We start from the raw sequence: 23,924 nt of genomic DNA, 5'->3' as shown, positions 1-23,924 counted from the left end.
CGAATGATTGGTTATTTTTCGCAATTTTTATTTTGCTTGCATTTTCGCTTAAAGTCGTAAGTGCATTGTGAATTTGTATTGCATATGGAAAAGAAAGTACATGTTTCTCTATTATTTTGTCTAAAACGTTATTCATATAACTGTAATGTCACAGTCGTAAAAAAAAAAAAAAAAAAAAAAAATAAATAAATAATACTATATTAATTTCCATTGCTTTGTATTCCTGTATATTCCGAAACAGTGTCGATAGGTAAATTTTTCTTGAAGCGTGTTTATATAAAATAATATGTAACACGTACCAATAACGTCTTACGTAAATTTCAGAACGTAAACGTTATTATCTCTGCATCCAATAATCGCAATGTCATTATCAACAACAGGCGATGAAAAAACTTCTCCAGGAAGTTTTTCACTTTTTATCAGTCTGTTTGTTGCAAAATTATAAATATTTAAAGTACCGTCTGTACATGCTACAAGTAAAAAGTTATCCTCGCACCAGGGAGTAGCAAAGATTGGCGAGTGAAAATTTAACGTATGTTTTAACGTAGGTTCAGTCTGAAAACTTGAATTTTTTAACTGTAGACAATACACATTCTTGTTTTGACTAGCTATAATGATGTTTTCATAATCTGTAAATGTGTCATCGTTTTGCTTTACAATGTATGAAAATACATTACCATTAATTTTATATTCCCACACCTGTAAAGAAATGAGTTAAAACAAAGTTATTTTGCAATATTAAAAATATATTAAGTACCTTAACATTTGCTTGAATATTAAAACAAGATAATATTCCTGTTACAGAACAAAACAAGACAAGTCCACTGTTCAGTGTTACAGGCGCAACAAAAACGGGATCTGTTAATTTATGTCTCCATGTAATTTCTCCTGATTTTTGTTGCAACGCCAAACAAAATCCGTCCAAAGTTCCAAATAATACTGAACCTGATGGTGAATGCAAACAACCCGACGCACTAATACTTCCATTGCTGCCTTTTATTTTCCAAATTTCACTTCCGTCCTAAATTTAATTTTGTTTTAATATAACTATTTGGATATAAATACACAAGTATGTATTTATATATACTTTTGCGGATAAACAATACACGTAACAATCGTAGGAGCCGATAAATATCACTTCTTGCTCTTTACAATATATCGCGGTACATTTTACAATATCTCCTGTTTGATATTTCCATATAATTTCTCCTGTTTTTAAATGCAGGCAGTATACATTACTATCATAACATCCTAAAAAAAAAGGAAATCAAATAATTGTACACAAAGGAATGGTGTACTAGAAAACTTACCTACGACCCCTTTAAAATTATCAAAAACTAAAACTGAAGCTTCAATCCTGTCAGGTAATTTTATTTTAAATGCAGATACGCAACTCTGATTATCCAATTCAATTGTAACAATAAAACCAGAGTGAGAACCACCTACTGCATATTTTTTTCCGCTGTAAAATCATGTTATTTAAATCACAGACGTTTGAACAATTTATTAAAACCATACTTACTCTATGCATTGAAATAGAGTTGGTGATGCGTCTACGCATTTGAGTAAATTATACGCTTCTAAGATTTCAATTTTTGAAACTTTATCACACTTTATCTGAGATTTTTCGTTTGTGATTGGTAGATTTTTATATGTTTGACCTCTACATTTATACCACTGACATGTAGACAAGTGATCTGTTACGTTTGGTAAGTTAAAATCTGACTGTTCAACGTTCAATTGTTTTGGTATGGAATCATTTGTACCAACACGTTTTATCAAAGGTATCATTTCATTATCATGAGAATAGCATGTAGTATTGACAGTTATTTTGTTTTTATGACTGTTTAACATTGTAATTTTTATATATGCAAGACATTCATAAATGGTTGCATCCCTTAAAAGCATGCCTATCAATTCAGGAAATTCCACGTTGAATACTTTAGACATAGTACTTGACATCTGCAACGCTGTGATAGATGTACCTCCCAATTTTACAAAACCACCATCTTCACGTTTTAAGTTATTTTGCCAAATAGATTTAAACATATCTTCGATTTTTTGAGAATCAATATTATCTTGGATTAGATCTATTGTTTGGTCTTGGAGGCAACGTTGTTTTAAAAATTCCATAGAAATTTTTCCACTAGAAGTATATTCAACATGTTCGAACACGTGAATTTTATCTGGTTTATACAAAGAATCTAATTTCTGTAAATGTTCCATCGCAGCAGTATTTATATCAAAATAATTTCTTATTTCTTCCTTCAGGACTAGACACACATGTAATCTATGGTAACTTTCATCCCATATGACGTAACAACTTTTAATAAAATGTAATTGTAACATCAATTCTTCAAGTTTAACTAAGTCCACTTTGTTACCAAATCTTTTTATGATACTATTTCTTCTCCCTTTATAAAATATATTACTTTCTTTATCAATCTGAAACAGAAATATGTGCAATTATATTGAATGTAATTATTATTCAGGATATAATGCACTTACATTAACTACATCACCAGAATCTCGAAATACCGGTGATTCTAGCTCTTCAATGTTTTCTTCATTTATTGTACATACTCTTGTATTACTTCCTATATAGAGAGAACCTGTACCCTCTGTTAATACTTCTCCCATTTCATTTTTTACACGGAACATAGTTTGAGATAATACTTGTCCCAAGCACCTTGTATCATACTCGGCATTTGTTACTAAAATTTCATTTATACTAGCCCAACATGACACTTCAGTAATACCATAGATATTGTAAATTTTAGTAGTGTTACAAGGATGTTTTGTTTCTAGGAATAACTCTGTTTTAGGAAAAGGTTCTCCACCAAAAACAAGAGCTTTTAATGAAGTATCGTTACTTAAGATAGTAGTTTTCAAACATTCAGCTGTCCAACTGTGTAAAAACACTGATGGTGTTATTTGCAGTACAGTAATTTGACTAGAATATGCTTCTCTTATAAGTCTGAAAATAAAATACATTTATATTTTATACCTGCAGTATTGCAAATAATACCTGCAGTATTGCATAGTTTACCATCATTATTCACCTATTTGGATTATTTTTTAATAACTTTGAAACCATAAACAATGTCCCAGCATTTGAGAGAGCAAGAAAGATTTCTACAATACTAGGATCAAATGTAAAATTTGTAAACTGAGCTATTTTATCAGATTCCGTAATTGCTAATATCTTAGTCAAATCTAAAATATTAGGAACTATACAGGAATGTGGCACTTTAATCACTTTTGATATTCCAGTGGAACCAGAAGTACAAATTGCATAAGCATAATGGTTCTTTTCTGAATATTTTGCAGTTTGTTCTTGAACATGTTTCAATCTTATAAGATAAATACATTCATTGTGAATAATAAATTGATGCAAAATACTTCCATCAGTAGTTATTTGTTTAGAAAATAAATACTGTACGCGTAACAAATTTTTTAAAGTTGTAAATTCTATTACATCCGAAGGTACATTCAGAAAACCATGCTCACTGGTTAAAATCCTAAAAAAAAAAAATAAAAATGATCAAATTTTGTATTATCTATTATGTATTTCAAATATTCTATAAGATTTAAATTTTTACCCAAGTATCAAAGATACTATACAATATTCAGGAATATCAAAATTTATCCCAATGAACTCAAAATGCTTTATGCATTTCAAATAATCAGAAATAATATTCCTTGTAGTAAGAACATCTTGATAACTTATGTAAATGACTTGTTGTAAGCCATGATACTCTATTGCTACTTTATTGAGGTGATTCCAGTTACAAATATCATGTAACATTTTTGTTAGATTGTTAGAATCATATTTGTAAGATATTGAATATCTTTCTATAACATCATTAAAAATAAATATACAACTTGACAAGTACTAATCAGAATCATGATTATTTATATATACACCTACTCACTGTATATCCAATCTTATCTAAAACATTGTTTTTGTTCATTATGTATCAAGCTTGAAAATTGTTTTGACATTGGTCACCTTGTGCAATGTATGAAAACACAACTGGTGATATAGGTTATGTCGTATCTTTTTTCGTCTATGTATACATATAGTATAACTGTGTATTTAAAATTCCATAAATACTCATCATGCTTTTGATTTTTCTATTTGTTTTATATTTTTGATGAAAAAATATGATTTATCCCAATTCCTTCAATCAATTTACAATTTATTCTTACTCATATTTATAATATTTCATAAAACGATAAAATAAAATATAATTTAAATAAAAGTTCTATAGATAGAAATTAAATTTATATTCTAAGTAAATAAGATATAATTGTTATACAGATCTATTATACTGCTAAGTAGAGGTAACAATGATGACAACAATATAAATTTGTCTGTGTAATTTCCATTACATGTGATAAATAGTATTAATTAATGGTATACAAAAGATTTAAGATAAATAAACCACAGACACATTAAGGTCATCTATTTATGTTATACATCCATGTATTGATTGTAAAATGATGTGACTACGATTCGAGACATTTTTAAAAATAATGTGATTAAAGCATCAACCACTGAATTTTTAAATATTGAAATTGATATTTTAAAAAACCAAAAGATATATTTATAAACAAGTTGATCTATTTTTCTTCACACCACTCATTTTCTTTGCGAACTTGTTCTTCCTCTGATGCAGCAAAATCATTTTTAATGTTGAAAGTTTTTCGAATTTCTTCTGGTGTTTTGCCTTTTATCATATTAGCAACAGTTTTGCATGTCACATCCAACAGTCCTTTAATATCAAGATAATTAGCTGCCAAAATTAATTCAAAGAGAGTTCCTTGGTCAACCTACAAATATGTTTTATTTATAATTGCTATAATTCCTTTAGGAAAGCATTACAAATATAATAAAAACCAACAAATATTTACCTTTAGAAAGTCTGCATCCCAGGAACTGATATCATCTGTACGTTTTTCCTTATTCTCGTCATCTTCAGGAGGTGGTGGATCATCTTTGTGATAAGTAGCCCATTGTATTACTTTCCTGAGAATGGCAGAATTAACATTTGGCAGAGGAACAACTTCCTCTTCATCTTCATCCATTCCAAGATCTTCCAACATAGTTTTTATAGTAACTGAACATTTTGCAATATCAACATCCACTTCAAAAACTTCCCCATCAGAACTCTGTAGTTTAATATTAGGCATCTGAAACATATTTTTAATAATTATAATTAAGATGCACTGACAAAAATAGTTTCTTTACAACGACAAAGTGCCGTCGTATTTGAGTATAAACATCATAGTTTCTATTATCATAATAGATCGTTAGAAATATCTATACTCCGATTAATAACTAGAAAATTCTTCACATATTTTAAGTTTAAATTGAAATTATTCATTTGCGATCGTTTCCTTTCAAAAACAGACACTCCATCGATGTAACAAAACAACTATCGTGAACGACATTTTCTCAAGACTAGTCGTATGTACAAAATATCAACTTAGTTCTGAAAAGTCAAACGTGATATTATACATTTTAATTCTTAACAAAACATTAACAAAACATTAAGAAAATCACCGTGAATTGCTTGTTGTGGACAATGAACAGAGATATCGAATAATTTGCTACACCGTTGGATCAGCAGAAGGCACTTATTCCCCTGCCGTTTCACGCACCTCTTCCAGCTTTTATTCGTCTGTTTTATTCTCTCTCTCTCTCTGATGTAATATTCGTTCTCTATTCTAAATTCTCCGTCCTTTTCGATGCATCAAGAATTCAGCTACGTCCTTTTCACTCTCCTATTCTGTTCTCTTTTCCGTAGCTTTTGCTATGGAGGGAACGCGAAAATTGCGTTGGTATAATACACGGCAACTAACAGGAGATGGCGCCATCGTACTGCGCAATTGGTTTTCAAGATTATTCGATTTATTAAATAGACAAACTTCAATAATTTTGTACTCGTAGTTATTACTACATCAACTACTATAAATACATGATTTTAATAATGTAGATAATTTTATTTTATTGTATTAAAGGTATGCCAAAGTAGACAATTTATAGTATACGCAGTCTTGTACACCAATCAGCGTTTGGGAGTAATTTAAAAAAACAGATTGCTTTCAAGGTGCTCAATTTCAACGGTTTAATCATCAACGTAAAAGGAAAGGTAATAATAGCATTGTTAAAAAACAATCGCTATATTTAAAAAAGGATTATTATACAAACAATGTTAAAAGGTATTCATTGTTCAAGAAGTATACAATTTTATATCCATTTCGCTTTAAGCGTTTACTGACATGAGTAGTTTACAAACAAATTATGTACGACCTTTGAGAGCACAAAACTGCTTGCGATAAAAGAACATCGTTTTCTTTTTTCTTTTAACAAAGAAAGCAAGTTTTTATTCGAGCAGATTGGCGCCAATGAGCGCATCATCGGACACTGAAATTTAAAAATTACGAGGTGTCATGTGAGCCGATGAAAAAAAAATTGCTCCATAATTTCCAATAACGATCCAGATGATTTTTGACGTAATCATGATAAAACTGAGGGCGAATGTGACGCCATCGTTTCGAACCGTAAAATTATGCTCTTCTATTACTCGAACGATTTTTCGTCGACAATCTACGAAAGTCAAGATGCATAAACGGACAGAGGATACGCACAAGAGTGATGCTCATCTAGGCGCCAGCATCCTACGCATAATCCTCTTCCCCCTTGTTTTCACCATGATAGAGATTTCTCTTTGTCTTCCTATACATATAGCAATTTTTCTCTTACGCAGAATTTACAGAAACATGTTCTTTTTTTTCCATTCTATGGATTTCATTTTTAGTCATCCTCTTATAAGAGTGTTTATTGAAGAGTTTCAAGCGAAAAATAGACAGAGGCAACGGAATAACGACTATAGTCGCAACGATTCGACGATCGTATCAGAAAGTGCATTTTCCTGAACAAGAGTAGTTTCACCAACGATTTAACTTGCCCGAAGCAGGGATAAACGTACGATCGGCATGCATCCACATTTGACTAAGAGCTTGCCCATAATTTGCCTTCGGCCATTATCGAATTGAGGGAAATTGAAAATATTTGTTAGACGAAGAAAAAACATTCGCGTGGTCGTCTAAGAATGGAATAACTAAGTAAAAGATAAGAAATTGGAGAGAATTTCAAGTCACGTTGACATTATAATATTATAGCATCAGCTAAAAAAATGAAGGAGAAACATCGGAGAGATTGCTTCCTTGATCTCTGGATAAGGCTCCAATCTATCTTTTTCCTTTTTATACTCGAATAAATTTTGTTTCTTTTAGACACGTCTATACATACACTCGCCATTGTGTATCGGTGAATTAAGATTTTTATAGACTCTCTTTCGAACGAAACGAATTCCTTCCTTCTTTTTTTTTTCTTTCTTTTATCTCTGGTTCTTACATCTTCCTCCGGTATTGTTCGTGATTCTCGCGTATCACCGAACAAATAAGATACGACGGTTCAATCAGTCGATCAAGTTAATCAATTTGTATTTAATTTTGTATTGATCGATGCTCAAATAAACATTCACTACTATTGAATTAAACAGAAAGGGTTGACTCGTTGGAGAACGACGAATGAAATGCTGACAGAGCTGTTTATAAAACAGCGAAACTTAATATCGATTACGAAAGATGCTGGTGTAAAAAAGGAAGAATTCTCAACAACGATGCTTAACGAACGTAAGAATTACAGGAGCGAGGTTTTTTGAAGAATAATTAACCTACAACGCCCGCGTAGGTCTCATTAAAAACAACAGGCAAGACTTGGCAGACAGGTATCTGTTTTAACGTGCAAAAGCCTTCGTTGCTTTTCTTTACTTATTTATTTTTCAGTTTTTCTTATTCTTACGCATGGCGAGCGATTAAGGAAAGCTCGTATTGTAACGGAGTGAGCAAAAGTAACCTGAATCATTGACTGGGATAGTGGAAATGGACGTATGTAGTAAGACACGTTATAATATGTAGTATTCATTATTTGTATAATAAATAATGTTCAGAACGTCCTTCTAAGAATGGTGTTAACTCTACATTAAGAGTGATTACAGTCATCTTAACTACGTTTACTGCCAACTACGAGACAACTCGTAGTTTGCGTTATTCCCTAGAACGTCAACTACGAGTTATCCCGTATTTTGTGCACGAATTGACTCGTAGTTGGCTAAAAACAACCCCCTGTGGCTCGGGGGGCTTAGAATACGGCCACGGTATCCCCTGCCTGTCGTAAGAGGCGACTAAAAGGGGGTTACACAGCACATACACACATGTACACATGCACGCACACACACACGCACACAAATACATATACACTGATGAAAAGTACGAGAAGAGATTAAAATAGAAGGAACATGTAAAGACAATAATAGAAGGAAAACAGTAAGACTAATGAAATGTAAAAATGCGCGGGAGTTTGGTGCTGGCAGCGTGACTGTTCAGACACGGCTAATAGTTTAGTCGAGTGGCGAGTAGTTTAGTGTATGGACACTAGAGTTTAGTCAAGTAGTTTAGTAAAACGGTTTAGTCGAGTCGATCCGTTTCATTGGATTTTGCTGGTCGAGTAGGCTTCCCCCACCACTAACTAGGCTTGCCCCACCACTAACTAGCCTTCGGGACAGACCTGTCCGGACGCATTTCTTTATTCAAGGGATATATCTTGAACTCTTGATTTTCAAAGCTCAACTGTACTAGTCCGGACACTTTTCTATGCACTAAATGGTTTAGTAGTAAGTAGTTACTCCCCACTCGACTAAATTACTAGCCGTGTCTGAACCAGACTTTAAGCGCGTGGACGCTAGTTTTCGTTGGGCAAAAGGGGACGGATAAGTCCCCAAAGTACGCCAGCCCTTTATGGCTGGTATGATAGACTCGTAGTTGGCGTCCTATGCAATAATGCACACTAAGAGTTGTCTCGTAGTTGGCAGTCAACGTGTTAAGGAAGAGAAGAGATAAAATATTCAGATGAATGTTAACTTACAGTTCATCGTGTACATACAGTATCAATCATAGTATCCGTTCGTCTAGTGAAAAAGCACTGACATTGGAGTCCAAGTTTAACCGCAGCAAATAAATATTTTAAAGCTTTTATCAGATGATTATGTTAATTATTTTAACGCTTTTATTAAATAATTAGATTTATGATATTTGAACTCCAAGGTCAATGCTTTTTCACTAGACGAACGGACACTATGATTGATACTGTATGTACCTAGACAAAACTGCAGAGTTTCTGATTTATATTGAACATTCCCAGAAGAGTTCATTTCTCTTAGATAACCGTTATGTCTGCAGTAATTGAATACATAGATCGTATCAGTTGATCGGTGGTCCAAGAGCTATTCTCTCTTTTACGATAACGAATCAGTCGGATCTCCTCGTAGCAAGTCAATGAAATCGTAACGACCTTTCTTGTCTTCTACTTACCTAAAAAAAGTCGCGCGAAAAGAGCAACCATCATGGGGATAGAAAGCAATTAATTCGCAATTACTCGGTTTACATCGGTTTCGCGGGTCAACTAGGGGAGGAAAAAATTTGAAAAACGCGTTAACAACCGAGATGAAGAGCGAACAAGGGTTTCGAGGAGCTGCGAACTCCAGACATTGCGGCGCCTTCGAGGCGAAGGATCCACGTAATTCGGTATTTATCACCGCAACCATTACGTAGCGTAAAGACGGCTACATTCGACGTGCGTCACGAAAATTCTGCTCTATCCTCGTGTCACTACCCTTCGACCCCGAATCTTTTGCTTTTCTGCCAATTTCCTAGGTGAATACGTTCCGTTGAATCTCAGCCAAAATAAATCCTGTTTCATTTTCTTCGTTATACTTAATAATCATTGACGCGTTCACTGACCACGGGGTTCATCCCGGTACTAGCGTTTTCGATTGAAAATTTATGTTATTTTGTTTTGTGTCTCAGGAAAAAGGATTTCACAGAAATGCTAATAGCTAACGTTTTAAGAAAGGAAATATCTCAAGACGAAAAAATGAACAGTTTCAATCATTATTGAACCGTGAAACATGGTGATAAAATCAGAGATGAAATTACAGAGGAAGAAAAAGAGATTTAAGGGGTTAGGCCACTCTAAGGCAAGAAAAAATAGGCATATTTTGGGAATTAAAAAAAAAAAATGATGGAATAAATCCAAATTCTGTAAACCTTTATTTTACAACTAATAAACTTTAAAAATTAATTTTTGTATAATGATTCAAGTCAAAATATGGGCTCTGCAGCATTTCTTCGATGACGCCTTTTTATATATGAGAACAGCTACCGAACTACGTAGGATTTTTTTGATATATTGATTTTTGCAAAAATGGCGTACGTTTTAAGAAAAAATATAAAATTTCAGGAAAAAATGGCTAGAAAATTATTTATAACAAAAGAACTATGCAACGTAATGAAAAAATCCTACGTAGTTCGGTAGAGAATTTAGTTTTGAATATACTGTTAAATTTTCAAATCAATTGGTGATGATCTGTTTGATTTATGAGTCCGGCCAGGTTGAAAAATGCAGTTTCGAGAAAAATGCGTTGAAAGTTTTCAGTAATTCGAAATTCGAATACTTAGAGATTTTTCCGCAAACACCTTTTAAGCAAAAACAAAAATTTCGATTTTTTCAAAATTCTAGAATGGCCTAACCCCTAAGAATCGAATGAACGCTTTGAAGAAAGCCGATTTCACTTAAAACAAATTGTAATAGGGTTTCGTCCCTCGATGCTCGATGGAGAAGAGAGAAATCATAAGTTATAGGAAAGGTTCTCGAAGGGGGTGCAAAAGCCACCTTGGGCTGTTCAACAAAAGTAATCTCGTTAACATTTATTGAGCTTGCGATTGTTCTTAATAGTTACGTAAAGTTTATAATCTTTGTCTCCTTCGCCTTCGTTACCCTTCTCTAAACCCTCGAATTAAATATAAAATTCGTTCGAGAACTTTTGCAGCTTCTTTAATTAGCTACGATTCTGTACTCCAATATTTTTCGTGGATACCGTGATTCATTTATGTAATCGCGTGTTACACCGTGAAACGATTTTAAATTACACGCCATAGAAGCTTACAGTTAAAACGATGAAGATTTATTAGGAACATTTTTAACACGATAAATAAATTCTTGACCATCTATCTTTCGGTCAATTTAAGAACATCCTGGCGCCTTCCGCTTATGCACCCTCTGTCGTTTCTGCTCTCGAACCACCCCAAATTTCTCCATTGTATGCTTCAGTCTTTTTGCTCTATCACGATTGACGGATTAGTCTGTTTAGTAAATTAACGGGAATAGCTTTGCTAAAAAAATTGACCTTTTTGTCGATGTATTGTAGAGCAAATGTACCATGAAGAACATGTTGTATTAACATGTATAAATGATCAAATCCCCACGAGGATTGCATTCTGAAACTGAATGTAACAAGGCATTGCAATTGATTCTTTCCCTCTTTAACAAGCTAAAGTGAACCAGTCGGCCATTTCCGGTCAGACCGCAAGTGGCAAAAAAAAAGAAAAACAAATTTTGTGGGCCATTCATTGAGATTTTGACCCACTAAACACAATGGCGCAAGAATTTTTTCGATAACTCTTACCGTTTGGCCTGTACAGAAGTGACAGGAAGTCTAAATTCTATAGCTCCCTTCTTAAGATTTTCAATCTTAGATACGGGTTGGCTAATAATTGGAAGACGCTGAAATTTGTTAATTAATTTATCTTGGTACCTTTAGGAAAAGTTATTATCCTGTATCTGCGTACAAGTATTAACTCAGCATCTCGAGCGATGACGTATATGCGCGATCCATAGCAAGTGTGTTACCCCAACCGGTTAGGGTAACTTGAGCGTCTGATGTAGTACCCTTGGAGGAGGTTCCCCGTCCCCACTCTGGTTTCATTCACAAAAGATTCATTCATGAATCTACGTAAGAGGCTTTCTCCATCGGAATAACAGTTTTTCGTACAATCGAGAATCGCCAGTTTCGGTTTTTCTTCTGATATCATCGTGTTCTGGGTGGAGACTAAATCAGATGACGTAATTGAGACACATACGGGGCGGCCGTAACAAACGTGGAGGAGGAACACGTCGGTGGTGACGGGTACCAATGGTGGTGGATACAGGGAAACCCTCTTGGTGGTACGGAAGAGGGGTGAGTGGTTCCACTATAAATGTGGCCAGCGCAAGCTCCACCAATCACTCGCCCTCTGACCTCGAAACTCCAAGCTCCCACGGGTACAAAACACCCCCTCCTTAACGTTCGCGTTCAGATTTGAAAAGGAATCAGCCCCGTTTCGACAACGAAGACGCTCGTTGCCTCGTGATCGCCTCGTGCTTCTTTACGTACTTTGGAACATCTTTGAAGACCACCCCGAGTGAACCCACCTTTCGGATTGAAGACCTTCAGAAAAACGCGAAAACATTCAATTATTTGTTTGACCCTCGATAACATCTCTATCTCTTCGCAGACATGACAACGGTGAGTAAAACACAGTTGAGATCTTTTTCCTGAGTTCTCTTTTCCTTTGTGTACTTCGATTCGAGCAGTCGTGTAATCGTTGGAACCGATGTCAATGAAGTTCCTATCTGCACTTGCCAGTCAAAAGTCTTGCGATATAAACAGTGTATTGCAAAAACGTGATGAATTTAAAAAAAATTTCTTCGAGTTCTACTTATCTTGTTTTATCGTTTGAAATCGTGTAGATATTATCAGTGGTATATAGTGTGATTCCTGTAATCGTAATGTTCTTCAATTTTCATTTAGTTACGATAAAGTGGATAATTAAAAGATAACTTGTTACGTTCGATAGCAAGATAAATATCTTCCATTGGCGAGCGATGGTAAAAATATTTCATTATTATAATTGCACAGTTGCGTGCACATTGAGGTGAGCGATGCGGTTGTTGCAAGCGTGATTGCTTCTCGTTTGAAACAGCTTTTTCGTAATTGTTTATTCGTTGCAAATTAATTCGTTGTTATGTTAAAAGTCCACCAATTCTGAACCACCTGTTAATTGCAACAGGTACATGTGCATAGCCAAATATCAACTTACAACTTGGTTACAATGAAATTACAGACATTTCCTATAGACAACAGATACTTTTATATCTCGATATCACGACAGACTTTTTCTGTTTCGAAATTAAATATATCACACGTCTGCGCTCGTTCTGTCTGTTCTTCTTACCTTATGACAATGAAATTTATATCTTCTATCTTGCAAAAGTTTCTTCCTTTATTGGTACTCGTACAGTCGTTTAAATGACAAAAAGTAGCATCTAAAAAACGTCGGGTTGAATCGAGTCGTCGAAGAGAACATAAAGTTTCTTGCTCTGGTCGAAGGAGCATTCGCAATTTACATTAGCCCCAACGATGGCGCCAACGATTTTCCTATACACGATATTACATGTTAGAGATTCATCAATGCCATCTTGTGCTTGCTGGTCGTAACTTTTATTACGAGCGTAATCAACGATACTCCTTTCCATTTTCCAACTTCTGTCATGATTATGAATAATCCGTTTCGCGATGTACGAGCATTGTAAACTTGTTTGATAAAAAAGAATTGATTGATCGTGGTAGAGAACAACGAGTCTATTACTAGGAGAATTAACACCCTAACTGGTACAGTGGAAATGGACAAATGTGGTCAGACGAATTTTACTGCTGACTAGAGGTGTGCGAGTACTCGAATTTCGAGTCAAGCAATGATCAGAAATCGACGAACTGCTTGAAAGAAAAGCGAGCTACTCGAATATTCGAACTGAAAATTCATCTTCAAGTAAATCCAAGTTTTACGAGGGCTCGAATATTCGAGTAGCTCGCTTTTATTTCAAACGGTTCGTCGATTTCGAGTAATTCGGCAAATTCAAGCTTCAGCTCGAACAACCGAAGCGGGTTCAGCTCGGCTTGTAAATTACTAGTATTCGCACACCTCTACTGCTGAGTGCACATTCTATGGAATCTATAATTAATTAATTAATTATATTTGGCACTAAATTGAAAGGAAAGAAATTTGAAGAGTCAAGTAAAGGTGACTGGTCCAACTGAGATTTGACGAAAGCGGAAAAACGAAAGGGGAAAGTAGAAAGGGAAGGATGAAAAGCTTTTTCTATGCCACGAGACAGAGAGGCGCCAAGACGCCCCATATCCGAGACAAAAATGAAATCGTACGTTTCTAACTTTCCATCCCTTCTTTCTCAACCTATTCTCTCTCCTTCATCCCTTATCTACATCCCTTCGTTTTCTTCCGATTATTTACACTCCTATCATATTTCTATTTGCTCTGTTCAATAAAGAAAATCCTTCGGATTGAACGTTCAGTAAGATGAAAGCTTTTTATCGGCTTTCGAGCGATTACAACGCTTCTCTGTTCTAGGATTACTTATTCCTTTTTATACACTTACAACAACGAATGTTGTAGTATCTGATTTCTCTGCCACAAATCGAAGCGATTTAAATCGCTTTAACTTATCTCGTTTAGACGAGTTACGAGGAACAAACACAGCGATTAATCGTGAATTTCAACCTCTATAGAGATACATTATTTCTTTATCCGAAATTTATGCCAAGTCAACTTGTAAAATCAATAAGAAATCTTTCGATAGGGATGAACTTTCATATTTGTCGACTGTAAATTATGATTTTGTCTCTGATCATTGTGGAAACGTAATATAAAATATGCAAACTCTGGGAAATTTGATTCTAAATTGTAAAAAAATATTGGGAAACAAAAAAGAGATCAAAGAATATGCAACCTTTTGTAAAAGCATAGCATTGATGCGCGTGATTTATAATATCACCTGTTTTGCGTGATAATTTGTACAAAAGAGATGTGTTTTCTTTTTCATTTGAAATAACGCCTCACGCATAATGTAATCGAATAACTAATAAAAGTATTTATGACCAAACACGTCCACTTCCACTGCGGCAGTGAAGTTTGATCTTCTTAATGGGTGGAAAGGAAGAAGGAACCTTCAAGATTTGCCTTATAGTTTTCGATGAATCGTACAGAAATTACACATTATGTTAATAACGTTCGATTAGTCGGTATTGCGTAGCATCCCTCGAGCAAACAATGAACGCGTTGGTTCCACGAAAAATGTGGTAATTGATACTTGACCCATTGAAAAGGGGATAGGCGAGTAATTCTGTTGCGAAACCCGTTGGAAAACGTGTCTCCTCGATAACTAAATTTCTCCTACGGATTATTAACGTTACACGATTAGCACATATTGTCTATGGTGAATAATAAGGTTCTGCTTTATCCTGGGAATATGTACAGTGTTTCTGACACGATTCTTAATGAAGAAATATAAGGGAGGAAACAGTGCTCCTGCTGCAACATCGGCATAAAAACATGAAAATACCATGCGAAACACGGTCATTTTCAAAGACTACTGCGACATTTTTCAATTAAAAACTCATCGACGTTACTTTACATTTCAAGAGGGAAGAAAAAAATGCCTTTCCAGCTAGTTATTGTGTTAACATGTTGATTGATACGGTAGAAGTTCCCTCTTTTAATATGTTGCACGGTAATATGGATCGTCGAGGAAATTTTTAATTCAGTTAACCTGCTTCTTTTTTCTTTTAAACAAAAATCATACTCGCAATTGTAGAGAAACCGGTTCGTTTCTTTGATATTCGAATGGTCGTTTTACAAAGTGGAGCATCAAGAAACGCGAAAACGCGAATGGTCGGTGATGCGTGCACGGTTTTTCGCATGCATTGTCCGCTATCAATCTATTTGCATAATTTCTGCAATTGCGATCACCGCCAATTAGCTAAAATTAACCATGTGCGATGTCCCCGTCCGATCCCATCACCACCTACTACCACCGCTGAGCGGTTCCTTTGATAATTTGTGAATTAATATATGAATCTCGTCGACCGATATCTACGATCACCTCGCATGAATCCTGTCCACTGGATACGCTGGAATAAAAACAAACGATCCTCGTTACACTCTATAATATAGCTATAGAATAATATAAAGTATAGAAAATTTTGAGTTTTGAATCAGTTGATTAGATGTTTGGTTTTCGAAACATTTCGACTCTTCTTTGTTAAAGAATATTAAAATGAAAAACGGTAAACTGTTCTCGATTATACGATATCTAAGATCTTCGGGAAAATCGTGTGAGAAAACAGCCAGAAGGCGCTATAAATCTCACGAAACTACTCGATCGGTTTTAATCGATAAGGATCGAATATTAGATATTTATATTCTTCTCATTGAACCTTCGCGAAACGTTCGTATTACATCGAGATAACCAGCCTACCAAAATCTAAATCGAATCGCGACAACGCATATCCTCCCACGGGAAACACTATACCCCTCCTGGAAATTGATTAATTGAACCGGATTAGAAACAAATCGAAAGCAAATTGCTCGCAACCGCGGCACTTTTCATCTTAAAATAATTGACTTTTCATTAATATTCTTAACATAAAATTCTGAAATTACTGCTCGTTGATTATAACAAATGGAGGCAATGGATTTTCATCTCTCAATCGCTTGTTTCGCTATGATAGATAATTGTTTGTTACTATTACACGTATTAGAAAATCGGTGCATGAAAATTTTGAAACAATTCTATTAGGTGTACAAATTAATTCGGTGCCTCTTCTTTTTCTTTAAGCCATTAATTACAATATCTTCTTGATATTGTAATTAATGGCTTATTTTCAAGAAATTATAGTAATTGCAATTATTGAATTTATTGTTATCGATATCATATTCTCGCGCCATTTTTCAAATTCACAAAAGCGCGGGAAAATATTTGAATTTAAAATAGTAACTAAGAAAGTGTAATATTAAAGGTACCGAATTAATTTGTACACCTAATACATGCGTCTATCTGCCTTGGATATTTTTCATGAAATGAGAGGTTGTTAAGCGTTGCACACGAAAGACGCGCTCACAAATAACGAAAACAAGATGTCGAAAGGAAGGAATTTGCCGCAAATTGGGTGATGCAAGTTCATTTTCTGCTGTCGTTGAATCGAAACAAACGCATACCCGATACACGTTGAATGAAATTGTGAAATTGAGTATAGGGAATACAAGAGATCCAGTGACCTTTATATTTCGAGTAGCCAGATCTACGCGGTCACTATTGATTTCCTAAGTTATTTCCTTTTTTGCCCATTTATGAGGTGAAACAAGGGAAATAAAGTTGTGAATTGACATTTCTTTTCTTATTTATATCTATGCGGCGATAGTTTACCGGGTAATTAACTAATACGTTAATCGTTGTAACGAAAAAGTTGTAATAAAAAAATTACAATTATTGAAATTTTGATTGCAGGCTGTAGTATTCATCCAACGATGCATAGTTGTTCTTGCTATTATACTCTGTTACTTTCAAGTTCGGAGCGAAGGTGTGGACTGCCAGTGAGTATCTATAATAATTATTTATAATTATAAAATATTTTAAAAATGACAAATATTTACCAATGATATATTTTGTACTTCCAGGGCGTATCCATTTCACCGCTTGTGTAGAGGTACCATGACAAAAAAGCGTGCAATGTTTCCGACTGTATTTAGCTCAGGTTGCGACGATAACAAAGTAAATATAAATTGTATCAGGGAATTTGAAGAACAACAACATTTTCCTTATCTTCCACTGTCGAAATCGAGGCTCTTAGTTGCTTTACTGAACAACGTAAGTTATGCTATTAACACATTACCGACGGGAAAGAAGAATTCTCGTTTTATTGAAATATAGGTTAAAAATGCCCCGTCGGTAATGTGTTAACTTGACATTTATCCCTTACGGATCACAATCCTCCGGAACGGTAGCAATGTATATTCTAACGTTTCTCAAAAACGTCAAAACGTTGCAGAATTTACAGAAGGACATCACACGTTTGTCACGCCACAAAGGAAGGAACAATGAAATGGATGAACAAACGCCACCCTTAATCGACAGCTTTTTGTCAGAGTTGGAATCATCGGACAACTACTAAACAAGAATCAATCAGGAAATAAATATTTGCTCGACTCGTGGAAACATTTTTCATTAACCGAACATTCAGAAATGTGTATTTTGTCCTATTTCTATATCGTTTATATGAAATAAAATTCCTTTCCTCTCTTCATTTTCTTCTTCTTTCCATCTCGTATTGTATCTAACCTTACGATTTTTCATTTTAATCGCTTTTATTTATTTACTGCCAATGAATATAATTATAATTGATCCATTGGATCTAATGTTTTCAACTAATAAAATATCATGTACTACAGCATCAAGAAAACACTTCTTGAATTATCCTATCGAGAAGGAAGCACGAGATTAACTTCTCGAGAATTTTATTTCATATTTTATATGTATATGATTGAAATTCATTGAAAATATATGTATGTACACTATAATCGACGAACACGATCGTTATCTACTAAGCTCTTGTATATAAACTTTGAAATGAACAATGACGACTATTTTCATTATGTTAACAATAAATATATTAAAATGATCACTATACAACTTTGGGTATTTTTCGTACATTTAAAAAGTACGCCGTATACGTACAACCCTCAATATGTATTTTGAATTTTTCGAACGCTTTAAGTAATGGATCGCTGTATATTTCCAAAATTATATGTAATAAACATACAAGGAATAAGAAACTGACAATACAGAATTTAATTATTTTTTTTTATATTATATTACTTATTACTTCAATTTTATATGTTTATATTTTGCACGTGTTTTTGTTTACCGAATAACTACGACTTATTACGTAGTGCCGCGTATACAAGTGCGGCTAAATGTACGGCGGGTTTGAGGAATTTATTTGTTTAAAACTTTTATTCAAAATTTAAAGAAGTATTGAAACAAATATTCAACGAATCATGTTTTCCTTATCAGTTCAAAGAACTAGCAATGTTATAAATACAATTTTAAGTCATAAATGTAATCATACCAGAGTAATATTTTTAAGGTTATACAAAAAATCAAGCTATAGAAACTTGATTAATCATGTATGGGATAAGAAAACTTTAAATACATTACAAAAGTTTCCAAAAAAATACAAACATTATGTTTCATATCGAGAACATAGTACTGAAAATTTTAAAAAGAAGGAAGAAGATATCATAAATTTGGAACAACCGGTACTAGAGCATAAAATTTTACATTCTATGTTAGAAGAATCTATACATTACAAAGATACTATTATGCCGCCTGTTAAAACAAAAGTAGAAGTTAGTTACCAAGAAATATGTCAATTGTATACTGTGGATTGGTCTAATGAACCTGTATCAAATATTTATGATGCCATTAAAAAAATATCATACTGTCACTTAAGTGGCTCATGTTTTGAAATATCAATGTATGACAATATTTTACTTCCCCTTGGGGAAAAATTAAATTCGTTAGGGGATAAACAATTAATGATACTCATGCAGCACTTGATCGCGCTCACTGATGAAATTCAAAAATCAAACAATTGGCAATCTTTCCTTAAAAAATTAAACAAAGAATGCTTAAGACGATTTTTTCCATCAACCATTGAAAACATGTTTTTATTAACTGATATATTCTATCAACTTGAAGATATCGAATCTTATTATATGTGGCGTGCTTTAAGAAAAATAAGCTCAAAATGTACAAATCTTTCATCAAAACATATGGTTCAATTATTCTTCCTTATAACTGTTGTTAAATCAAACTGTGGCATAAATATGTACGAAGCTGAGTGTAAGTTGCAAGAATGCATACCTGAACTCAGTGGAAATGAATTAGGTATAGTTGCAAGAGGCTTTTTTTTGAATAAAAAAAGCATTAGGAATAAGATTTTAGTGGTTCAGATAATAAGAAAAGTTCAACAAAATATTCAATCCATGGACAGTACTGCTATAGCATCAATTATGAAACTAATAAGGTAAAGAACAATATATTGCATAAGTAATTTTTGACAGTGATTGTTATCAATTACATTTATGTATATAGATACAGTGATTGCTATCATTGCTTGGTAGAATTTCAAGATTTACTGAAATGTTTTCATACAGAAATACCAAGACTGTCATTCATATGTTTAACACACATAGCACATGCATTGGGAGGTCATCGTGTATACGATGAAACTTTAATAAAAATCATTCTTGAGAGGTAAGTTTGATAAAGGAATGTTAACACTATTACATTTGAATATAAAAATTATTACCTGATTCTAATCTAGGGTAATAAATGAAATGAAATCTGCAAGACTAAAGGATATTGAAAGGATTTTATTTACTATCTATACAGTTGCTCCTCAAACTGATTATTATCAGGAAATAGTTAAGAAATTACTGAATGAAATTGTAATAAATTATCAAACCAACAGATTAGATGAAATCAATAGGTAAGGTTTTATATATATAATCAACCTGAATATTAGTAAATTCATTCTTAGTAACTTTAATATAAAAGTAGACAATATTAAGTATAAAATTATCGAAAGAAAAAAATCGAATGGATTTAAAATACATTAATTACAGGTATGCGGTATCGTTAGTACGCATTTTATTATATGTTAGTGCTAAAAGTATATATGTACCACAACTAATTCAGCACGTATTTCAACCTTCATTTATACAAAAAACATATAAAAATAACACGAAATTACTGACAAATGATCTGTTAGTATTGCAGTGTACTATTCAAATAGAGTTTCCTTACTATCAAGGCCAATTATTGTCAGAACAGCTATATTCTTATTTAGTACAGGTACAACTTAGTACATGATATTAAATTTTAACGAATTATATAAATAATTACATGTAACTGAATTAAAATTTGATTATTTTTATTATAGAAATATACACCTTCCGAAGATATTCCGAGAAAAGACAACAATATAAAATTGCGAAGTGAAATTGTATTTCTATGCAAAGTATGCTTACAAAATTATATGAAAAATACATTTTCAGAAAAGAAAAAGATATTTAATGTATTTTATTTTGTTGTTATAGAACAACTTAGGACTAGATATATATGTTGATTATATTTTACCTCATTACCCAGTAAGGGATATAATTTTTGGTTTGGATGAACATAACAATCCTGTTGACGTTGAACCTATTTTATCATCAATGCCCTTTGGTACACTTAAATATGTAAATAGTGATGAATTAAAGAAAATAAAGTGGAATGTTCTATGCCTACTGCCCCTTAGAGCAAAAGTGATGGGTCATAGTAGTTACACTGGTCCTACATGCAGAAAAATGAAGGAACTGAAAGCTCTTGGATATACCGCACTTCCGGTAATTTCTCAAATTATTTCGTGAAATGATATATTAACTTGAAGTTATATGATATACATATGTACCAATTTTATTGTTGATTTTACAGATTCAGGAAACTGGGTGGTATTTGTTAAATGAAGAAAAAAGAAAAGAAGATTATTTAAGGCAACTAATTTATGGAAAACGAAGTGAAAATTTCATAGATTAGATAAATTTGTTAAATTATAATACCAAAGAAAATAATGAAGTAAATTTTTAAAAACTTATATTTAATTTCGTTTTAGTAATTTTATATTAGAAAGTATTGTTTTGTTTTAAGACGATGACAGTCTATTGGAACATACAAAAGTATATACATATTATAAACACATATTTTTGTTGAATATAAATTTTATTAACTATACGCGTATATACATGTAAAAAAATATCGTTTCTTTTGTCAATTATTTTCAAAATAATTATGCATAAATTTTTTAGTATATTCGTAAGTTACAAACAATGTAGCTGTTGCTGGTACTGTTCTTAATAACGTTGGTTTTAAACCATTGTATAAAGCACCAATACCTTCATTCCTCACAATATCTTTCATAATTACTAATGCTGGCTCTTTTAAGTTTTTTACCTTTAAAAATGAAATTAAATATAAAGTTCATTAACATACTTCATTCTCGATTAACACGTTCGTGCTTACTTGGATAGATCTACTCGTAATAAAGATATGACGATTTTTAAAAAATTTTATTGTCGAACTGCATCGACATTTGTTAATGTCGCGACACTCAGAAACAATGAATATTATTCTTGAATGCCACGACATCACTCGTATTGCTTTTGAATAGTTTAATTTACGACTTATACAATTGTTATCCCGGGCACAAGCGTGTTGAACCTTATTACTTATTCACTGTTATTCACATATCTATACAAATATAGATATGTATATTATCAAATGAAACTGACCTGTATTCTACTTTTAATAACATCTGCTGGAAATATAACAAGCCATAATACAGTTCCACCAACACCACCAGCTATCATTGTTTTCTGCCATCCAATATCGTTCCTACTTTCATTTGGTTTTGATAAAAGTTCTCTGGTGATTTCATAACCTCCGAAAAAAAAGAAATATCCGGGCATTTCACGAGCTATGGTCGATGATAAACCGGAAAATAGACCTCTTATTCCTTGTTCTTTAAGAATTTGGTTTGTTAAACTCCATGGTCCAATTTTTTTCTAGAGAAAATAACCATCGTTTTCAGAATATATGTTACATATCTTTCTTGTTGTTCTTACATTAATTATATTTTTTGCTGCTACTGTTGCTGTTTCTGATTCTGTTTCTGTTAATATCATTTCAGCTTGAACTTCTCTTATCGCTTGTAATTTACATTTTATAAGCTCTGTTGGACATAGTGTTAACGATGAAAAGAATGCAGCAAAAAAGCCAGCACAAGCATTTTGAACTGATGTTAAATCCTCTTTCTTCACACCTATGCCAATTTCATGTTTTTAAACAGAAAATAATACATATGTATATATTTATGTTTTAAAGTAATTATTACCTAACACATTAGATATCATTCTTTGGCATCCACCGTATGCAGCAAATAATACTGAGTTTTCAGCTACATTAGCAACTATCGCAGGCACGGTTCCTGCATATAAACCACGTATTACTCCATCTGTTTTTAATGTTTGGAGAAAACAATTTACCATTCCTTTATACATGGAAGGAAATGTTTGCATTTTTACCTTAACAGTATCTAAGGGTTGCCCAACATATACAAGCGTTACTCCACCTTGAAACAAATATTGTATACAATTTAAAATTATTTAATTTTATTCATTATTCTTGTAAGATCGTTTTTATATTGCTATAATATACAATATATTTCAACAAACTGTAAAACATTCTTACCAAGTGAACCAGCAACAAAATCAATTACACCATCTCTTAAATTCTTTATATGCTGATTTTCTCTTGATGTATTTTCGAGAGTCATTGTTACAATGTGCGTTTAATTCAATAAATATATTTGTATCCTATATATACAAAAATAACAGGTTAACACGTGATTGAGTGTTTTATTGACACAGTGATAATCACGAATTTTATCCACACAATTTCGTAAAGCGTGCGCACGCACATCTACCCTCATGTTTGACTGATAAAGAAATTATTCATCAATCATAGTTCAATGATAGGTAGATAAATAATTGACAATTTAAAAATCATATAATGTATCCTCATAAAAAATTTATTAACATAACTGCTCGTTCATCAGTTTCATATACCACATAATTTTTCATTCAATCGTGTAATGAATTATTTCTCTTATATTTTAATTCTTAATTACCTAGACTATTTACATTCTAATTCATGGTCTAATTGACAGTGTATTTCAGATATTGTTAAGCTTTTTATTACTTTTATTCATTATTTAACCTAAGAATAACTTATATAAATCTTCATTTAAGTACAATAATAATAATTTGCGAGCTATGATAAAACATTTATTGGTATATGTATACATGTAGAACCAAAGTATGATTTTAATTGGTTTTATTAAAATTTCTTCGATATTGTTTTTACATTAGAAAGAATTGGAAAGAATATATATATATATACATATGGAAATATCATATGGTTGTCATGGAAACACAGTGCTACATCCTTTAAAATC

General features: G+C 32.9%; 5 protein-coding genes and 1 long non-coding RNA gene across 10 annotated transcripts; 2 read left to right on the top strand and 4 right to left on the bottom strand.

Moving 5' to 3' along the window:
* Positions 1 to 200: 200 nt before the first annotated feature.
* On the bottom strand, positions 201 to 4,200 carry LOC114881064 (beta-alanine-activating enzyme). Of its 2 annotated transcripts, none has more exons than XM_029197690.2 (9): positions 3,932 to 4,200; positions 3,603 to 3,855; positions 3,063 to 3,521; positions 2,509 to 2,977; positions 1,523 to 2,445; positions 1,311 to 1,462; positions 1,088 to 1,251; positions 758 to 1,021; positions 201 to 699 (listed from the first exon to the last, which is right to left on the bottom strand). In XM_029197690.2, exons 1-9 carry the CDS (start codon positions 3,972 to 3,974, stop codon positions 310 to 312), a joined length of 3,117 nt encoding a protein of 1,038 aa, XP_029053523.2. In that variant the 5' UTR covers positions 3,975 to 4,200; the 3' UTR covers positions 201 to 309. The 2 variants fall into 2 exon arrangements, with proteins under 2 accessions (XP_029053523.2, XP_029053524.2); XM_029197691.2 differs by having other exon boundaries at positions 3,936 to 4,200.
* Positions 4,201 to 4,368: 168 nt separating this feature from the next.
* Positions 4,369 to 5,790, bottom strand: LOC114881063 (S-phase kinase-associated protein 1). Of its 2 annotated transcripts, none has more exons than XM_029197689.2 (3): positions 5,668 to 5,790; positions 4,918 to 5,196; positions 4,369 to 4,836 (listed from the first exon to the last, which is right to left on the bottom strand). In XM_029197689.2, exons 2-3 carry the CDS (start codon positions 5,194 to 5,196, stop codon positions 4,627 to 4,629), a joined length of 489 nt encoding a protein of 162 aa, XP_029053522.1. In that variant the 5' UTR covers positions 5,668 to 5,790; the 3' UTR covers positions 4,369 to 4,626. The 2 variants fall into 2 exon arrangements, with proteins under 2 accessions (XP_029053522.1, XP_029053521.1); XM_029197688.1 differs by lacking the exon at positions 5,668 to 5,790 and adding an exon at positions 5,570 to 5,661.
* A 134-nt stretch (positions 5,791 to 5,924) lies between these two features.
* Positions 5,925 to 18,490, top strand: LOC114881311. 3 transcript variants are annotated; one of them, XM_046286926.1, is made up of 5 exons: positions 5,925 to 7,802; positions 7,861 to 7,962; positions 17,312 to 17,397; positions 17,482 to 17,671; positions 17,853 to 18,490. In XM_046286926.1, exons 2-5 carry the CDS (start codon positions 7,957 to 7,959, stop codon positions 17,973 to 17,975), a joined length of 405 nt encoding a protein of 134 aa, XP_046142882.1. In that variant the 5' UTR covers positions 5,925 to 7,802; positions 7,861 to 7,956; the 3' UTR covers positions 17,976 to 18,490. The 3 variants fall into 3 exon arrangements, with proteins under 3 accessions (XP_046142882.1, XP_029053887.1, XP_046142883.1); XM_029198054.2 differs by lacking the exons at positions 5,925 to 7,802; positions 7,861 to 7,962 and adding an exon at positions 11,756 to 12,476; XM_046286927.1 differs by lacking the exons at positions 5,925 to 7,802; positions 7,861 to 7,962 and adding an exon at positions 12,557 to 12,838.
* LOC114881312 lies at positions 17,245 to 17,544 on the bottom strand. The gene is made up of 2 exons (XR_003790263.2): positions 17,458 to 17,544; positions 17,245 to 17,405 (listed from the first exon to the last, which is right to left on the bottom strand). It is a non-coding gene; the product is annotated as an uncharacterized LOC114881312 (long non-coding RNA).
* Positions 18,491 to 18,735: 245 nt separating the features above from the next.
* Positions 18,736 to 21,488, top strand: LOC114881314. Its single transcript, XM_029198060.2, has 7 exons — positions 18,736 to 19,892; positions 19,961 to 20,122; positions 20,193 to 20,357; positions 20,494 to 20,722; positions 20,811 to 20,888; positions 20,968 to 21,258; positions 21,347 to 21,488. The coding sequence occupies exons 1-7, from the start codon at positions 18,862 to 18,864 to the stop codon at positions 21,446 to 21,448; spliced, it is 2,058 nt and encodes a 685-aa protein (XP_029053893.1). The 5' UTR covers positions 18,736 to 18,861; the 3' UTR covers positions 21,449 to 21,488.
* Positions 21,489 to 21,577: 89 nt separating this feature from the next.
* LOC114881315 (mitochondrial ornithine transporter 1) lies at positions 21,578 to 23,818 on the bottom strand. Its single transcript, XM_029198061.2, has 5 exons — positions 23,159 to 23,818; positions 22,803 to 23,039; positions 22,534 to 22,730; positions 22,201 to 22,473; positions 21,578 to 21,862 (listed from the first exon to the last, which is right to left on the bottom strand). The coding sequence occupies exons 1-5, from the start codon at positions 23,241 to 23,243 to the stop codon at positions 21,680 to 21,682; spliced, it is 975 nt and encodes a 324-aa protein (XP_029053894.1). The 5' UTR covers positions 23,244 to 23,818; the 3' UTR covers positions 21,578 to 21,679.
* Positions 23,819 to 23,924: the final 106 nt, after the last annotated feature.

The sequence above is a fragment of the Osmia bicornis genome, chromosome 1, assembly GCF_907164935.1.
Source record: "Osmia bicornis bicornis chromosome 1, iOsmBic2.1, whole genome shotgun sequence".
NCBI lineage: Eukaryota > Metazoa > Arthropoda > Insecta > Hymenoptera > Megachilidae > Osmia > Osmia bicornis.
Note: the sequence above shows the minus strand (reverse complement) of the source record. Positions and strands in the feature narration are given on the sequence as shown.